This window comes from Pleuronectes platessa, chromosome 13 (genome assembly GCF_947347685.1).
Source record: "Pleuronectes platessa chromosome 13, fPlePla1.1, whole genome shotgun sequence".
Lineage (NCBI taxonomy): Eukaryota > Metazoa > Chordata > Actinopteri > Pleuronectiformes > Pleuronectidae > Pleuronectes > Pleuronectes platessa.
In genome coordinates this window covers 17,749,126-17,764,681 of record NC_070638.1, presented here as the reverse complement: position 1 = coordinate 17,764,681, position 15,556 = coordinate 17,749,126, and the positions used below count along the sequence as shown (strand labels likewise).

The 15,556-nt window shown below is 42.0% G+C and overlaps 1 protein-coding gene across 4 annotated transcripts; it reads left to right on the top strand.

Annotated features, from left to right (window-relative positions):
• The first annotated feature begins 3,376 nt into the window (after positions 1–3,376).
• On the top strand, positions 3,377–13,041 carry LOC128454733 (WW domain-containing adapter protein with coiled-coil). Of its 4 annotated transcripts, none has more exons than XM_053438244.1 (14): positions 3,377–3,746; positions 4,174–4,207; positions 4,750–4,807; positions 4,893–5,082; positions 5,257–5,348; positions 7,098–7,207; positions 7,359–7,456; positions 7,952–8,236; positions 9,345–9,461; positions 10,036–10,184; positions 10,295–10,386; positions 10,594–10,777; positions 11,392–11,519; positions 11,614–13,041. In XM_053438244.1, exons 3-14 carry the CDS (start codon positions 4,802–4,804, stop codon positions 11,681–11,683), a joined length of 1,521 nt encoding a protein of 506 aa, XP_053294219.1. In that variant the 5' UTR covers positions 3,377–3,746; positions 4,174–4,207; positions 4,750–4,801; the 3' UTR covers positions 11,684–13,041. The 4 variants fall into 4 exon arrangements, with proteins under 4 accessions (XP_053294219.1, XP_053294218.1, XP_053294216.1 ...); XM_053438243.1 differs by having other exon boundaries at positions 4,633–4,807; XM_053438241.1 differs by lacking the exon at positions 4,750–4,807.
• The last annotated feature ends 2,515 nt before the right edge of the window (positions 13,042–15,556 follow it).

The window sequence follows — 15,556 nt, the reverse complement described above, 5'->3', positions numbered from 1 at the left end:
TATCAACAGAGATGTAATTACAGACTCATTTCCAACCTTCCTGTGTGTTGATGGAGAACATGGACGTCAAAGTAATATGATCAAAATGTTATTTGCAGCAGATCAACCTCAACAATCACAGGAGGTGAGACTTTGATGCAAATGCATTTTACACTAGATCTAATTACCCCTGTTTTCTTTGAATCGGGGGCATGGGCTCATCATGGCGATGAGTTATTACTCTAGAGCATTGGTTCCCAAACTGGGGTACGTGTACCCCCAGGGGTACGCGAAGTGGTTCAGGGTGTACGCGGGGAAATATTTGATTTGCATTTTGCATAGCTCAACATCTTTCGTGTCCTATCGCACGCGCTGCGGGGGGTACGTAGCTGGAGATTGAATGTCTGAAGGGGTACGGGACTGTATAAAGTTTGGGATCCACTGCTCTAGAGGAGTTGTTCCATTTTGACCTCTGACCTCTGCGTGGTTAATGGAGAAGTGCTACTTTGAGAGCAACACAGCAGAATATAATGTGCTGTGGATTCATTACAGAAATAAAGGTCACAGTCCTTGTTAACTGCACCACAGACCGAATCCTGCACAGATCAACAGACAACACCTGACAAAGATCCGCTGATGGAGGATAAAAGTGTTGATGATGTTGATGTAGGAAGAAGACACGAGCGGAGAGACGGTGGGTGTGTCCCAGGAAAGGTCCAGCCAATGGGAGGACAGGTCGGGGGAGGAGCGACCAGCTTCCTTTTCAGCTGCGTCACGTTATCCAGAGACAGCTAGGCTAATACCGGAAACCAAGCTACTCACTTCAGAATAAAAGCCCCCGGCACAGAGCTTATGTCACGTTCATGCTCCACTTTCTAGGCAAGAAGGGTAGTTTGATTTACTTATACTTATAAAGGCAGATTGTGCTGTATGTGTAACAAAAGAACAGTGAGATATATGTGTAATAAAGGAATAAGCTCTAACATGGAAGCTCTACACTGTTATATAAACACCTGACCCATTTAATCAGTTATATAATTGTATTCTTCTTTGTGGCACTTTACTAAATACTGCAGTGTATGCATACAGTACAGTAAAGACGTTGTAAAAGTAGGTATGTATTGTTTATATCGTATTTATTTTGTATTAATATAATTACGATTTTCACTGGCTCAAACATTAACTGCCTTATACACAATAATTCCTTATTTAACAGTTTCAGAAACGAATATAATATATATATATACATGAAAAAATACATTAAATAAATAAACAACATAAAATTGTAACTACAAAATGCATTGACAGAATGTGCTCATAATCAATTGCAAATCAATTACAGGTAACAAGTGTAGGATTTCTTTATCAGCCCTTTTATTCTTTATTATACTTTGTTGTTACACGATCACAATAGAGACATTTTAGTAGTAATCGTGATATATTTACCTGTTATTCTTCTTTGAGGTGCTTTTCGATACTATTATTAAAACCCAGTACTTTTAGCTGTAATCATGATATACGGTGCCTTGCATAAGTATTCACCCCCCTTGGACTTTTTCCCATTATATACTGTTACTAACTGGAATTCAAATAGACTTAAATAAACTTTTTCCCGTTTGATCAACAAAACATGCATAGTACTTTGGAGGTGCAAAATAAATTTTATTGTGAAACAAACAATAATGAGAACAAAAAAGTTGACATCTGTTGGGTGCATAAGTATTCACCCCCCTGTGTCAATACTTGGTAGAACCCCCTTTTGCTGCAATTACAGCTGCAAGTCTTTTGGGGTATGTCTCTACCAGCTTTGCACATCTAGAGATGGAAAGGTTTGTCCATTCTTCTTGGCAAAAAAGATGAAGCTCAGTCAGATTGGATGGAGACCGTCTGTGAACCGCAATCTTCAAGTCTTGCCATAGATTCTCTATTGGATTGAGGTCTGGGCTTTGACTGGGCCATTTTAAGACATTAACATTCTTTAATCCAAACCATTCCTTTGTAGCTCTGGCTGTATGTTTAGGGTCATTGTCCTGCTGGAAGATGAACCTCCGCCCCAGTCTCAAGTCTTTTGCAGACTGCATCAGATTTTCTTCAAGGATTTCCCTGTATTTGGCTCCATCCATCTTTCCCTCTATTCTGACCAGTTTCCCTGTACCTGCTGAAGAGAAGCATCCCCACAGCATGATGCTACCACCACCATGTTTCACTGTTGGGATGGTGTGCTCAGGGTGATGGGCAGTGTTGGGTTTTCGCCACACATAGCGTTTTGCATTGAGGCCAAAAAGTTCAATTTTGGTCTCATCTGACCAGAGCACCTTCTTCCACATGTTTGCTGTGTCTCCCACATGGCTTCTGGCAAACTCCAAACGGGATTTTTTTATGGATCCCTTTCAACAATGGCTTTCTTCTTGCCACTCTTCCATAAAGGCCAGATTTGTGGAGTAGACGACTAATAGTTGTCCTGTGGACAGATTCTCCCACCTCAGCTGTGGATCTCTGCAACTCCTCCAGAGTAACCATGGGCCTCCTGGTTGCTTCTCTGATTAATTTTCTCCTTGTCCGACTCTTCAGTTTGGGTTGACGGCCTCCTCTTGGTAGGTTTGCGGTTGTGCCATATTCTTTCCATTTTCTTATGATGGATTTTATGGTGCTCAGAGAGATGTTCAAAGCTCTGGATATTTTTTTATAACCTAACCCTGCTTCATATTTCTCCACAACTTTATCCCTGACCTGTTTGGTGAGCTCCTTGGTCTTCATGATGCTGTTTGTTCAGTAATGATCTCCAACAAACTCTGAGTCCGTCACAGAACAGGTGTATTTATACTGAGATTAAATTGCAGACAGGTGGACCCTATTTACTAATTATGTGACTTGCAAATGTGACTTGTGAATGCGATTGGTCGCACCAGATCTTTTTTAGGGGTTTCACAGTAAAGGGGGTGAATACATATGCACTCAACACTTTTCAGATTTTTATTTGTAAATAATTGTGAAATCCATGTAATATTTCCCCCCACTTCCAAATGATGCACTATTTTGTGTTGGTCCATTACATAAACTCACGATGAAATACATTTTAATCTGTGGTTACACCATGACAAAATGTAGAAAAGTCCAAAGGGGGTGAATACTTATGCAAGGCACTGTAGTTACCTTTTATTCATCTTTCTGGTACTTGTCTTTACTATTAAACGATCGCAATTGAGATATTTTAACAGCAATCATGATACTTTTACCTGTGCTTCTTCTTTGTGGTGCTTACTATTATACCATTCCACTGACACATTTCAGCAGTAATCTTGATATATTTGCCTTTTATTCTTCCTTGTGGGGCGTTTCAGAATTTACCCCCTGAAATACAGACTGACACTTATATTTTGAAAGGCGAAAGCGGAAGTCGGTGCTCCTAGCTAAACATTAGCGAGCAGCTCGTCTCCTCCACTTCTTCCTGCCTCCGCCGCTTTCTGCTGAGCTACATCGGCTGAGCCAAGCATCGTTCCGCCGCAGCTTGATGCCAGGTGATGCACTGAGGGTGGTTGTTCACAGAGACCCCCAGCTATGCACTGCTGGAGCCCGGTGCGCGGCTTCTAGGTTCCCAGTGCTGTGGCAGCAGAGGCCGGGTGCAGACACCAGGAAGCTGAAGAAGAGAGAAGTGAGCGGAGCAGACAGACAGACAGGAGGCCACGGTTTCCCCCCTCACACACCACACACATCACCACGGCCTTGATGGTGATGTATGCAAGGAAACCAGCAAGAGTCAGCGATGGGTAAATCACACACTCCCTGGGACGTTCGACACAGATCCCGCACGGTTTACTTCTGATTTTAATCCGCAGTTCGATCGCTAATGACTTCTTGTAGCTGTTAGCTCTCAGTGCTACTAGCTAACAGTTTTGCTGCAGTTAGCTCTGGGCTCGGGATATTTCCTGTCGCTAACGTCAACGTAACGCTAGCTAATTGACAGGCTAATGGTCAACCCTTAAGCTCATGGGAAAATGATGTAGGATGTATATGAAATATGAGCACTTGTGTTCCTACTCAAGTGACAACCACAGCTAACAGCTGTTGCGAACATAGCAAATCCAGCAATTTTTAGCTAGCGGTGGCTAATGAGCTAACTCACGTTAAATATGCAACAGAAAATGCGTAAAAACTGCTGTTTACACTAATGTTTGTTCTGTTTCTTCTCCACAGGTGCAACGACAGAAGGGATTCCCAATCCTATCAGGTACGACATGTGAGACATGAAAGCTGTTACCTGTCATTAATCGAGGGGTCTTAGTATTTTTGAATAATAAAGGTTAATCTTTATATTGTCACGTTAGAGCTGCAGTAACACCATCTAGTCATATGGTCACATAGTAACACAGTGATGTATAGTTAGTTAATTTAGATGTTAAAAATGTTACAGCAGATGTGGGTCTGTAATGCTAGGTAAAATCCATTTATATCACATATTTCACACTGATGCTTTTCATTTACATGAAACAATATAGAGATTGCAGTAACCTGACAATAGGTGTAAAGAAATATCTACTCTTTAGCTTGTAATGTGCAACATATCATCTACTGCATTAACAGTTGCACTATTTTCACGGTTATGAGTCTAATCCCAGTTTTAATCATAATCAAGTTGTGGTGTTTTACTTGCAGCATTGAGAAATCTGGTTAGAAGGTGGTCACAAACTGGTAACAGATGTACACGTGCACCAGCATCCCGGTTGCTTACGATGTACTCAAGCTAGTAAAGTCGTGTTTCTCGGTATAAAGGATTATCCAGGATGTGGAGATCGGGATATGACAATATTTTCAACATAATTTAATGATGGTATGTACTGCTCCATATGTGAATAAATGCTATCAGTGTGTACATGAGCCCATCCCCATGAAGTCGTATCTGCGTTCCTTTGTAGACCCATAAATCTCAGCCAAAGAGCCAGTCCAGCAGCCTACACCGTTACGACAAGGTGCGCGATGGCTCAGCGGATCCCACGCCCCCTTACAAGGTGCTGCGACGCTCAGACGAAAGTCCTGTCAGCAGACAAGGAGACAGCGCTGGGCATGGCAAGGCAAAAATCTCTCACACAGTTAGAGGAAAAAATGGTAAGCCAGGAGCAAAACAACAGCAAACTACATTGCCTTCACTGCTCAAATGTACATAATATAAACCTAAAATAATAAAAGGCAAAGAAAGATCTGCGGCCGAATCACTGAAGATCCATTCCTCTTCCTGAACACAATTTGTTTTCAGTTGCATGATAAATGACATTGTTGCAGGGACCAGCAGCTCTCCTCAGGAGAACTCCCACAACAACAGCTCCCACCATGGCTCCGACTCGCATGCGACTCAGAGCAAGCCTGCAGACAGGGTAAGACGCTGTCCAGCGCTACTTGGTGATACACCCTCAGCATGTCCTGTACAAATGACTGTCACACTGCTTTCGAAGATGTAATGCAGGGCGTTATGTGGAGGCATCTCTCTCGGTCTCTGCACATCGTTTGTTACCGAACTCGAATGCAATGCATGGCTGAGATGTAACAGGCTCCCTCTAAAGAGAACATGATCTGACTACACTTTAGACCTTGTAAAAAAGAATCTCCATTTCTACACTTGAAGGAGAGACTCACGTTTCAGCAGATGCACTGAGCAAAAAGGCAAAATACTCGGATGTGTAGAGTTGTCTGTTTGGATCCTCATTGACTGGTTAATCAGTCAAATATGTGTATGTATGGGTAAAATGATATAGTAAAAATATGGTCTGCACATTGCAGAAAAGATTTATGTTTTATCTTAATTAAACTTCTAAATATTAGTTTTTGTGGGGTTTGGTTTTATTTATAGTAATTTATAATAAGGTATATTCATGCCTTTTTAAAGTATCAAGCCTCAGTTACATTAGTTACATTTGTTTGTCACTAGGGTTTAATAATGATATCATAGGAGTCATGGCAAATCTTGTGATAATAAATTGGTATCTTAAATGATCTTTTCCCTAATGGTCTCAGCATTCAGGCTGCATGTGTTGACAACACAATAAAGAGGATTCAAAACTATTTTAGTTTGTAAATTACTACATGATACAGTTATAAACCTTCAGAACTACACTTGTATTTGAATGATTCCTACTTTAATGATCTACTTCCAAGAGTTATCTCAAAATCATAAAAGTCAAATTCATGCAATGATCTTTTTTTTTTTATGGCCGCAGTAAATGTCAGATCACCTGCTTGGTTTCCAAGTAAAACTTAAACTCTGCAATTATCTGAACTCTAATCTTTCTCCAGACAATCTGAGTGATTGTAGATGAAGAGAAACAATATGAGTGGGGCTGTGTCTTTCCTGGAATTTTTGGATTGACTGCAGATGACAGTATATACAGTACATGATCATTAATATTAACCATTCCAGCTCCCATCCAGACTGGAAACCCTCGTCAATTATTGAGGTTGGAGAGAGGGGGACATTTTCTTCTTGAAGGAAAACAGGCCTATGTGTACTGTATCCGTATGAAGGGAAACGTTCACATTCTCCAGTTGTGATATTTTTATATTAAAATATGTATATCAAAAATCACAAAAGCATACACGGGAAGATACCAGTCATTTGGGAATTTTTCATTTACTTTCTTCTATAAAGGGTTCATACGGTCATGGAAAACCTGGAAAAGTCATGGAAAAATATAAAACCCCCAAAGTTTTGGAAAAGTCATGGAAATTTGCCATATTCATATTTTCATGTCGTTCAGTTACGCTGAGTTTTAAATAATTCATATGCTTTTAAAGAAATACGGTCAAATTATAAGCAGGCATACTTGTGTTTGTGTCATTTAAGGTATACTGTATGCCTTGGAATTCTCATTGTTAGCTTAAATACTTAATTTTGTCACTTTTTCGCGTTTAAACCAAATTTTTACAAAATCTTCGGTCATGGAAATTTGGTTTAAAGTTATTGAAAAGTCATGGAAATCCATTGGTCAAAATGTGTATGAACCCTGTCTATAGCAATATGAAAATACGTTTTGAAAATCGCTTGAGCTGTGTAATCCATCACCGTGAATGTTAAGGCTACAAAACTTTCCCCAACCTTTCTAACGTCATGTGTTGTCTCTCTGCACCAGGAACCAGCCGATGACTGGACCGAACACATCAGCTCCTCGGGAAAGAAGTATTACTACAACTGTAGAACTGAGGTCTCCCAGTGGGAGAAGCCAAAGGACCTGTTGGAGAGGCAAGTCTGCTTAAACGAAATGACAACATATGCCGTCTTATTACCGAAACAGTAATCACAGTGCAGTATCAAACAGTGCACCAGTTTTGACACGATATCAAGACCTCTTCCTACACGTTTTCACTTTTGCATCGTGTTCCATCTGCTTCAGGGAACAACGACAGAAAGACCCAGTCAAGATGCCGGCGAACAGTTTCCCTAGGGACATGGACTACAGACAAGAGGCCTTGCAGGACAAAGCCACAACAAGTAAGAACGACTTAGATTGTTATGACGAATTTATGTCAGTCCGATTTCAGACAGGCCATTCATTCGATCAGTGTAGATGTGAAGGAGAAAAATTAAGATGAGGGGTCTTACGCAGAGGCGGGTCGTCCTATCACTAGGTGAATAGTAGTAAGTGTAGAAAACATTCAATAAATGTTTGCTTTTTACAGCTCAAAAAAACTGAGCCACTCGGAAAAGGTGGCGCAGCTCCCACCTTTTCTTAAGACAAAAATAAATGTGAACAATGTGTACATGTCTTCTCTAACTTGATTTACAAATTGTATATACTTGACTTGGCAGTGAAAAGATTCAGTCAGATTTTTTGTTTTGCTGTAATCTCTAATGTCCTTTGCGTATGTTATATAGCCGCTAAAATGTCTGTCACCTTCTGATGACCACTGTTTGGGTAAACATCAGAGACGCAGAGAATGATTGTTGATCATGCAATATAATATCTTCTGCTCTGTCCGTTTTCAGAGACCACATCAGGGGACCAGTCCACATCATCCAACTCCGCCCATTCCTCCTCTTCTTCTCAGAGCCTGAACTCTGCTCCTGGTGCTTTAGGTTCCACCCCCTCCACCATGTCCTCCTCCTCATCCTCCACCTCTTCCTCCTTGACGGGACAGTTGCTCCAGTGTGTCCAGTCCCCTTCACCGGCGCTGCTGCAGGACCCAGCTCTGCTACATCAGCTCCTCCCTGCTCTGCAGGCGACTCTGCAGATGAATAATGGCAGTATGGACATGGCTAAGCTCAATGAGGGTGAGGGCACAATACCATGACACTTCTTCTGCTTTCGCTCTTAATTCTTTTTTACTTGTTTGTTTTTTTGGACAATCACTATGGCCACACTCATTTTTGTTGTACTCCCCTGGTCAAGCAAGCAAATCATGATTTTTAAAAAAATTAAAAAAAAAAAATCGGATCAATGTTTAAATGTCAGAATAAAATACTTAAAATTGTGTCAAAATGCCTGATGGAGAGATGATGCAAGGAATCTTGAATTGTTGTTATGGTGAGCTGCGATGACTCTGCATATATATATATTATGCCGGCCATGTTTTTTCTGCTGGATTGTGTTGATTGTGATCAGCCTTGACATTAACTGAGGATGCGACAGATGATCTCTCCAAATATTTTAATTTAAATTCTGCTTAAATGGTTTTATTCCATGTTTAACAAGAGAAACTCCAAGAATGAGGGCAGTACTGGCAGACTGAGTCGTGTCCCAGTGAAACTCTCAACAGGATTTGAGCAATAGTCTGTTTTCTCAAAACGTATTTTTCCGAAAAACGGGTTCTGAAAAACAGAGTTAATCTCATATTCAGAGCAGCAGAGAGTGAACCTGGAAATTTCAGATTCTATTCCAAAAGATACTACTCATTGAAACTGGCACTGACATTAAACTGTGCTGACAACGAAACACACGGCTTTTAGACTGCAGAGATTACAACTACAACTTTGATAAATTGTCTTCAGGAATATTGTTGCTACTTTTCCTTATAGATCAATAAAATAAATTTTGCATTGGAGATTGCAGTATGAGTTAGTGGAAGAATAATGACATCTAGTTTCTGATAAAATTCTGTGTGTATGTCAGTAAATATCAGGGTCTTTCTATCCCTTTCTGTTATTAATGGCTTACTGCTTATATTCTGGGTGTGTGTCTGGTGTTAATTGTGATGTGTGTGTGTGTGTGTGGCGTTAATATGGCCTTTTGGTAAAATAACATTTACATGACAGGATTCATCTTTCCACTGATTGGTTTCTTATCTTAACTTTTTCTCACTTTGTTGTGTGTGCTTGTGCAATCACATGTTGTGTTACCTTGCTCGCTCACCCGTGTGTGTTTCCTCTTTCCTCCCTCCAGTCTTGGCCGCTGCTGTCACCCAAGCTTCCTTGCGGTCTGTGCTTCATAAGCTCCTCACTGCTGGACCTGCTTTCAACGTCACTGCTCTGCTCTCCGCTGCTCAGCACTCCAACCAAGGTATGGCATTCTCGCTGTCTCTCACCATCTGCAACACAAACTCCTTTCCTATTTGTTTATCAGGGATGCTGCTGCTCTTCCCATCCCCAAGTGATCTAACTGTCTAATATCTATAATGTTCCTATTGACTTTTGGTCATTTTAATTATAGCTTTTTTTGGTGCAAGTAAACGGTGTAGGCTGTTTCGGGGAGTTTTACATTGACCATATCTGTGTGGAAAAAGGGGGCCAGCTCCGCAGTTTCACCTGCTGGATAATGTCCACGTGAACCCATGTGACATTACGGCAAAAGATTCTCCCAAGTGTTGTCTGTGAGCAAGTGGGCGTGTTGATTAGCTTTTACCACACAACAGACACAAATCATCTCAAGGGTGAAAAAGAGCTTTGATTGGAGAATCTCCTGTTGCGCTCTTCATATGTGAAAGATGTCCAAAAGTCCATGCCGGCTATCATCTCATGAATTGCAGTTAGTTTCCTAGAACGGAGGCCATTCGTGTGTGTTTGCTTGTGTGTAGGCTGATGATCCCTGGTTCCTTCTCATCAATGCCACGTCTTCTTTTCTCTGTCTTCTGCAGCCCAGCACTCCAGTCAGTCACCTGTCTCTCTAACATCAGAGGCGTCATCACCCCGGCCGTACGTGTCACCACGGAACGGCACGCCACAAAACAACCAGAAATCCATTGGGGGCATGCATCCCGGGAACATCACTTCCTCACAAACAAGGGTGAGCGCCGCAACTGACAGACCTAAAGAAAAGTGGGCATTGAGAGGGGGGAGTTCTCTAACAGACACTTGTTGATGCCCTCTCTGTCCCGTCCTTCCTTCTCTCTTCAGGGCAGTATGTCTTCGGGTAAGCAAGGATCTGTCTCCCTGTCTCAGAGCGTAGAGAAGCGTCCAGAAGACCCCAGAATTCTCCAGCAGAGAAAGTAAGTTATCTTTTATCTTTTTTCACATACAATTGTTACTTATAGCAGAGTAGGAGTGATTCTGAGATGTTATTAAATGAGGCCAAATTACTGTTACAGACTGAATAATCCATAGTATCCCTGACTAAATGCTCCAAAAGTAAGAACATAGCAGCTGAATTTTATTCACACCATCAACACAGTTGGTAATTTGTCTTGCTCCACCAGCCAGGAGATGCTGTGTGCGGGATCAAACGCATCCGGTTCTGCATTGTCCAATGCGGGCTCCAGCAGCACCAGCCAATCTCAGTCTGACAACCCCAGCTCCATCATTCCCTCACTGGCAGCTCATTTCGATGAGAACCTCATCAGACATATCCAAGGATGGCCTTCAGAGAACACGGAGAAACAGGTACGGTTCACAGTGCTTTGTTTGCTTTGCTGAGAATGCTGCCGTAGATTTTTCTGGGTCAGGAGCTCTGGGATTCTTATCACTGGTTTATAGCTGCACCATTAAGCCAGAAGTGTCTTTTTTAAAGTTTCCTTTAGCACCACCTTTGTTTCTAGTTTTTGATAAGCACTACATTGTCACGTTTTAGATAGCACAAACATACACTTTGACATTTGTATCACGACAATATAATGACAAAGCCATCGCTGTGGAAACAATATATCCATAGTGGAACAAAAGGAGTTGGGGTTCAAAGCTTCGTAGAATAAATCTTTGCTCGACTTTGAGTTTAAATCGGCATCTCAATCAGTATAGTAATGTATTAAGTTGGAGTGTTCCTTACATTGGTTGGTTTTTAGAAGCGTGTACGAAGTCTGACATTGGTGTTTTGTTAATTCAGCTATTGTATTCATTAACTTCTTGATCAAAGTGCATCGATAAAAGATCATTACTGGAATATCATTATGGTGTTACTACAAGCAAAGACAATGGGGGCAAAGACTGCAAGCCATCCTTCTGCTTCCTTCATCTGTTGTTTAATGCCGTCTCAAAAATCCCTCCTATCTGTCCGTCAGGCGGCTCGGTTGCATGAGGACATGCACAACATGGGCAGCTTGTACATGTCTGAGATCTGTACGGAGATGAAAAACCTGCGCTCCCTGGTCAGAGTCTGTGAAATCCAGGCCACACTGAGGGAACAGAGGTGAGGCTGATGTTATTGATGCATGGACTTGTCCTTCAGCTGATGACAACACACACATTCATTAATACTTTTCTTTTCCCCCCGTCAACCAAAGAATCCTGTTTCTGAGGCAGCAGAGCAAAGAGCTGGACAAGCTGAAGAACCAGAACTCCTACATGGTGTAGGAGAAGAAAGGACTTGGATGGACAGATTCAAATATTGATAAAAAAGAGGAGTAGACATGGACAGCGTGCTGCTGCAGCCTGTTTCTTCTTCTTCCCTGTAAAAGCAGGCAGACTTGTTGACGCTTCACCACCCTGAACGTTATCTTTTCATTCTTTTTTTATTTTAAATTTTTACTCTGTCCACCTCATGGATTGCCCTTGCTGAAAGGTGAAACTGAGTTGGACACTTTCACCAAGTGGACATGGAGGACCTGAGGCTCTTTTCAAACAGCACCTTTTCGGACTGTGAACGTTGGCTTGTGTGTATTGTATTGGGCTACCTTGTTTTTCTGGTGTGTTTCTTGATGTGTAGTAGTCAGGAAGAGAGTCGCTCTTGGAAAACTGAACTAAAATAAATCATCTCATAATAATGATAATTGGTGTAACACAATTCTCAGGGGGGGGAGAACAAACGCATTCACTCCCCAAATGTATGAAATGGACTTAGTCATGGATTAAAATGTGCGGATTCAATAGCAGTGATGTTACTAATGTTCTTTATTTTTATTCCACCGTAATCGTCTGTGGTTTTACCATCTTGTCCTCAAGCTGGTTTGTCTTACATGTCGTGTCATGAGATCAGCGAAGACCCCCTGACCAGATCTTGCTTTCAGGAATAACCAATTCACAGAGAGGCTAGGGTTAGTTATGTCAAACACATCCAGATGTTTCGAAGCCATTTGGAAAAAGCCTACATTATTGGACCTAGGTTGGCTGCTAGTACATGAGGCTGTATTCATTTGGAGCCTTGCTTGCCATTTCTTATCGCTTCTTTTTTGTCTCTTTTGTAAAATGGTCGGCATTTTGTTTCTCCCCCGAGTCTGATTTGGGGGAAATATTTCATTCCTTTAGTGCAGCTTGGCAAAGATTGTGTAAAACAACAGAGAAGTGACTGAATTTACATGATGTAAAACTAATTTATTGTTGCACATGATTGATTTACGTCCTCGTAGTCATAACGACAAAGATGGATGGAAAGATGTTTTATTTTTTTCAACAAGAAATCTCACGCTTCGCTCTCGCTTTATGTTCAGCTGCCGCCCCTTTTGTCAACTGACTCTTCGACCAGGCTCCTTTTTTTTTAAAGGGTTTATTCATTCATGATCAGAGGGTTTCCTTTTTATATGAAGACATCACATTAAACTGCAGTCTGACGCTTAAACACCCGTAAAGCAGAATCCCTTTGTCTCTTGGCTATTGTTTTTCATTGTCCTTAAAAATAGTTTCAACCAGATCTGATGTGCACACTTTTTGGGGTGGGCGTGGGGATGGGGGCTTTGTATTCCATAAAATATGAGAATAAAATATTATACCACGTATTCTGCTTTACATTTATTAACTGTAGGATCAGCCTGTAACAGTGTGTGTGTGTGAGCTGAATATCTTGACTGAATATTATGTTGAATTATGCATTTAAAAAATGTCTTAACTGCAATTATACATCTAGAAACATGAGGATGGAGAGAAATGCAATTTAATCCGAACATAACAGAGTACAGTTCCTTCTCTGGCCACGAGATGGTGACCCTGAGCTATGTTCCACTGAATCTGCTACTGCTCATGTGTGTTTTGTCCTCTTGAGTCCATCAGATTAAAAACCTATTACTGCACATGTCACAGGTAAAAAAATATGAGGCCTCAACATGAGCAGACTGCTGGATCAAATCAGAATTAGTTTGACCTGTGTAATAATCCTGGGTCAGCTCCTGATACACACTTGGCTGCACAGATTGGAACACTTCAGCAGCTTTTACTGTTTACACAGCTTCACAAGCCGGTGAGCCTCCTTCCCCCCCCCATTGTGAAAATTACATTTTGTGAAAAGATCTTTATTAATCTGTCACCTAAGTAAATGAGGAGTTTGGTAACTGACGATAAGCAATTATCTTATCATGTTGAGATATACAACCTGAAGCATGTTTTTAACAAACTTTCATTTTATTTTTATTGGTGTCACATTAATTCACTTGATACATTATCTCCAGGCGCTATACAGAGTACAAATACAAAGGAGTTTCTTCTTTGACATTCTGTCATTATAGTTTGTGGATTTCAGTCTTTGTGTTTTCTGTTTTATTTTGTAGTCTTGTTTTCCTTTGGTGTTTTCCAGCTTCTCGGGTGTGTCACTTCCTGTCTTGGTAATTGTCTTCCCAGGTCCTCATGTGTTGCACCTGTGGCTAATTACCCCGGCCTTCCCTGTGGCTCTTTTTAAGCCTCTGTGTTCCCCTGTGTCCTTTGTCGGGTCGTTACTCGTTTTACACGTTTTCTTATGGGTTGTCGTGTCTTGCTGTCTCGTCCAGTTTTCCCATCCTGATGTTCCGTGTTCCCTGTGCGCCTTGCTACTCAGCTTCTGCTCCTCTGTTCCTACAGAGTAGCTATTGTCTCTCCAGTGTAACCCTTTAGTGTTTTATGCTTTGTTTTTGTCTAGTTTAGACTCTCGTTATATTCAAATTGTATTTTCTGTTCATCCTCTGCATCCTGGGTCCATCTCCTTCCACATAACCTGACATCTTCCACGTCTCATGCTGGCCGCTTCCTGTCTGTCTCCACTCCTTTGTGCTCTCCTCTGGGTCCCACACCTGAGCTCCAGCTTTAATGAGGGCGGAGGCATTGGCACCTCCCCCAGGAGTGCCTTCTGGGAGATGTAGTCCTCCCGGCAGCCATCTTGGGGCGTGGTGGCCACTCCCAGGGTGAGGAACATAATGCCCCTCTATCACACGCCCTCTTGTGATGCCACAACGCACATGGAGGCTATTCCGGCTGGCTCATGGACTCTGATAAAAATCCAAACAGGAAGTACCGTACATATTGTACCGTACAACCAACCCAAATGGGTTGGTTGGGGAAAGAGGATTTGGAAAGTGGGGAGTTGGGGCTGTATGGTTTGGATATGAGGTTGGAAATGGGGGAGGTGAGGATAGGGGAGTTGGGGCTGGATGGTTTGTATATGGTGAGGTTGGAGATGGGTGAGATGAGGATAGGAGAGTTGGGGCTGGATGGTTTGTATATGGAGAGATTGGGGATGGGGAAGTTGGAGATGGGGGAGTTGGGGATGGATGACTTGGGGATGGGGGAGTTGGGGCTGGGGTGGTTGTGAATGGGCTGGTATAGGGCTATCTAACCAGCGGTGCTGCTTCATTTCCTCCAAAGTGGCACGCTTCTTAGGGTCTAAAGCCAAACACATTTTCAAGAAGTCTTGGCAGTCTGTGAGGAGAGAGGACAAACGATAAGGAAACGATGAGGCTTGAATCTGCAGTGATCGACTGTAACATGGAAGGATCATAATAACCGCACATTAAAAACCCGTGTTGTCTCACCTTTGGATCCAAACCAGATTTGGAAATCAGGCTTGATAACGTTACTGGTGTGGAACCACGCGTCTCCAGTCAGCATTTCAAATAGAATTGCTGCCAACTGCCAGACTGTCGTGGGGCCAGCCATGTATCTTCCTTTCATTGAGAACTCTGGAGGAGCGTATGCAAAGGTTCCTACAATATGTCAGAGAGAAGGAGACAGAAAAAAGCAAACGATGAGGAACAGGCAGAGATTTTACAGTCAGATGAATGAAGAGCAGGATAACAAGACAGGTTGGCTGTACCACTGAATTGGCTGTAGACGCAGTTTTCCCTTCTATTGCTGCCACATCCAAAATCAATGAATCGCACTCGCGGTCCATCGGAGCTGGGCTCAATGAGGATGTTCTCTAATTTTAAATCTCGGTGGAAGATGCCCTTTGCTTTCAAATCGATGGCAGCATCCAGCAGCTGCTTCATGATGATCTGAGAAAGAGGTAGAGTCACAAATGAGTTAGAGTGGTGAAGAAGGGACTCTGGG